The 1,968-nt window shown below is 40.6% G+C and overlaps 1 protein-coding gene across 1 annotated transcript; it reads right to left on the reverse strand.

The window, feature by feature from the left end:
- Positions 1-438: 438 nt before the first annotated feature.
- SPINT4 (serine peptidase inhibitor, Kunitz type 4) lies at positions 439-1,448 on the reverse strand. The gene is made up of 2 exons (XM_047069138.1): positions 1,334-1,448; positions 439-620 (listed from the first exon to the last, which is right to left on the reverse strand). Exons 1-2 carry the CDS (start codon positions 1,446-1,448, stop codon positions 439-441), a joined length of 297 nt encoding a protein of 98 aa, XP_046925094.1.
- Between the last annotated feature and the right edge of the window lie 520 nt (positions 1,449-1,968).

Below are 1,968 nucleotides of genomic sequence, written 5' to 3' on the forward strand. Positions count from 1 at the left end.
GATTGGGTTTGGGTGAACCTGTGCATGTAAAATGGTCAAGCTGTAGGTGACCATCAAATCTGGTTAGAAACCTTGGTATGTCATTTAATGTGAACTTGGGCCAGTTAGTTACCTCTACTGGAGTTGGTTTATTAATCTGCCACTTTAATAATACAAATCTACCTTAGGGTGATTTTAATTTTAAATTGTATCAATATATGTAAATTGCTTAGGGCAGCGCCTGGCACATGGTAATTATCTGATAACTGGTGACTACTATTTTTCCTCTGGACTTTTGATTTCCTAACTGAAAAATGACAAATGATCCTGAGATCCAACCCAACTATTAAACTTTTTGGTTAGGACAATCCTCCCTCTTCCCATCCCAACCAGGGATCCTAGGATCTCAGAGCCTCTCCTTTTCCTCTCCCCCAAGGACCAAGGGCAAGATGGGACTCCTTACTTTATTCTGTATTCTTCAACACAGGCTATGTCACATTCTAATTTAAGCTTGTAGTTGTTAAGGTTGCCATTACAGCCAGTGAAGATAAAACTTTCACATCTTTTGGAGGTTTGGTTGTAGAAAAATCTAAAGTGAATTTCAAAACAGCTGCCAGGATTCATATCCATTTTGCAAGGATCTGCATGAGAGGTTCCCATTGAGTTAGGGGGAATTAGTTAGGACTCAGCAGGAGATCTTGCCTTCCAGGGCCCTTAGAAATTCCTCATGTTAGTTTGGAAATGTGTGGTAAGTGATTGAGTGACTTGACCAAGAGCCCACATTTGCTAAGTGGCTGGGCCAGAGTTTGGGGTGTCTGACTTGCAGGGTAGACTCTGCCACCTTCCCATGCTCCAGAAGCACCAAGCCTGTACTCATGATCTGTGGAAGAAAGCTTCATTATCGTTCACATCTACATTGTGAGCTTATTAAAACAGGGGCCATGCGTTCAAGTGTTCTCTATGCACTGGGAGCCAAGATATTGAAAATGCCTGTTTTCTCAGTATCCAACCCCTCTTTATTCTCATCTCAATATGTACTCTTGAATGGTCTGAGATCTTTGAAATTTGTCATAAAACCCCTAATTCAAAATACTTTTGGTCCTTTGGACACCCTTCAAAAGACGGCCCTATCTGGAAGGGTGTTATTTGCATCATAGTTTTTTTTTTTTTCTCACCAGACATCCACAAGACCCCTAGATTAAGCAATTCCCAGAGTCAAAGGACTAAGAATCTATGGGTAATAACACAAAAGGAGAACCTTCATGGACCAGCTGTATATCACATTTTCTTTTTTACCACTTTCTCCCTCATTCATAATTGGTCTTTGGATTTATTTTCTGCTTCAGGTTCATACCTTTGAGGTCTCCACATATCATTTCAGCAAGTCTAGCAACACCACCCATTAATGGGGTAGTCAGCAAGAAGAAGATGAAGAGACCTAGAAGAAATCCCAACTCAGCAGGCTTCATGATGCAGCAGGCAGCAAGTAGGAGAGTCTTAGCATCAACTGATGTTATATTTTGGCCTTGATACTTGAGAGGGCTGAACTCGCTTACCCCAAGGGCCAGGACTGGGCATTACTAGGTGTTGAGTTGAACAGTGAATGCTTGGGTACCCAGCCATGAAGCTGAAGGTCCCAAGCTGATTAGACCCCTGATAGTGAGTCCCATGTTCATCTAGAAACTATAGAAACTAAAGCTTCAGAGCTGCTAACATAAGTTTAATCATGGAGAATAGAATAATTAGGGCAAAAATTAAAAAAGGCTTGCTTCCTTTCTTCTCTTCAGCCTTCCACAATAAGGAAGAGACTGATCCTGGTGAAACAGGAAGAATGTAATAAAAACAATAATAGTAATGATAGTAACTAACCCCTACGGTACTTCCTATATGCTAGGCTCTATCTATCTATCTATCTATCTATCTATCTATCTATCTACACAAAATCATTAAATTTCAAAAAAGTCACGGGCACTGTGAGTTTCATGCAAT

This window comes from Lynx rufus, unplaced genomic scaffold (genome assembly GCF_022079265.1).
Source record: "Lynx rufus isolate CCGP_SWC_20201006 ecotype Redwood Valley unplaced genomic scaffold, mLynRuf1.p SCAF_8, whole genome shotgun sequence".
In the NCBI taxonomy this organism is placed as follows: domain Eukaryota; kingdom Metazoa; phylum Chordata; class Mammalia; order Carnivora; family Felidae; genus Lynx; species Lynx rufus.

What these genes read in the sequence shown, in the direction of transcription:
- SPINT4 (XM_047069138.1), bottom strand. Translation starts at nt 1,448, where the DNA reads ATGAAGCCTGCTGAGTTGGGATTTCTTCTAGGTCTCTTCATCTTCTTC. An exon ending in GATATGTGGAGACCTCAAAG is followed by an intron (nt 621 to 1,333) that starts GTATGAACCTGA and finishes CCTCTCATGCAG; the next exon opens with ATCCTTGCAAAATGGATATG.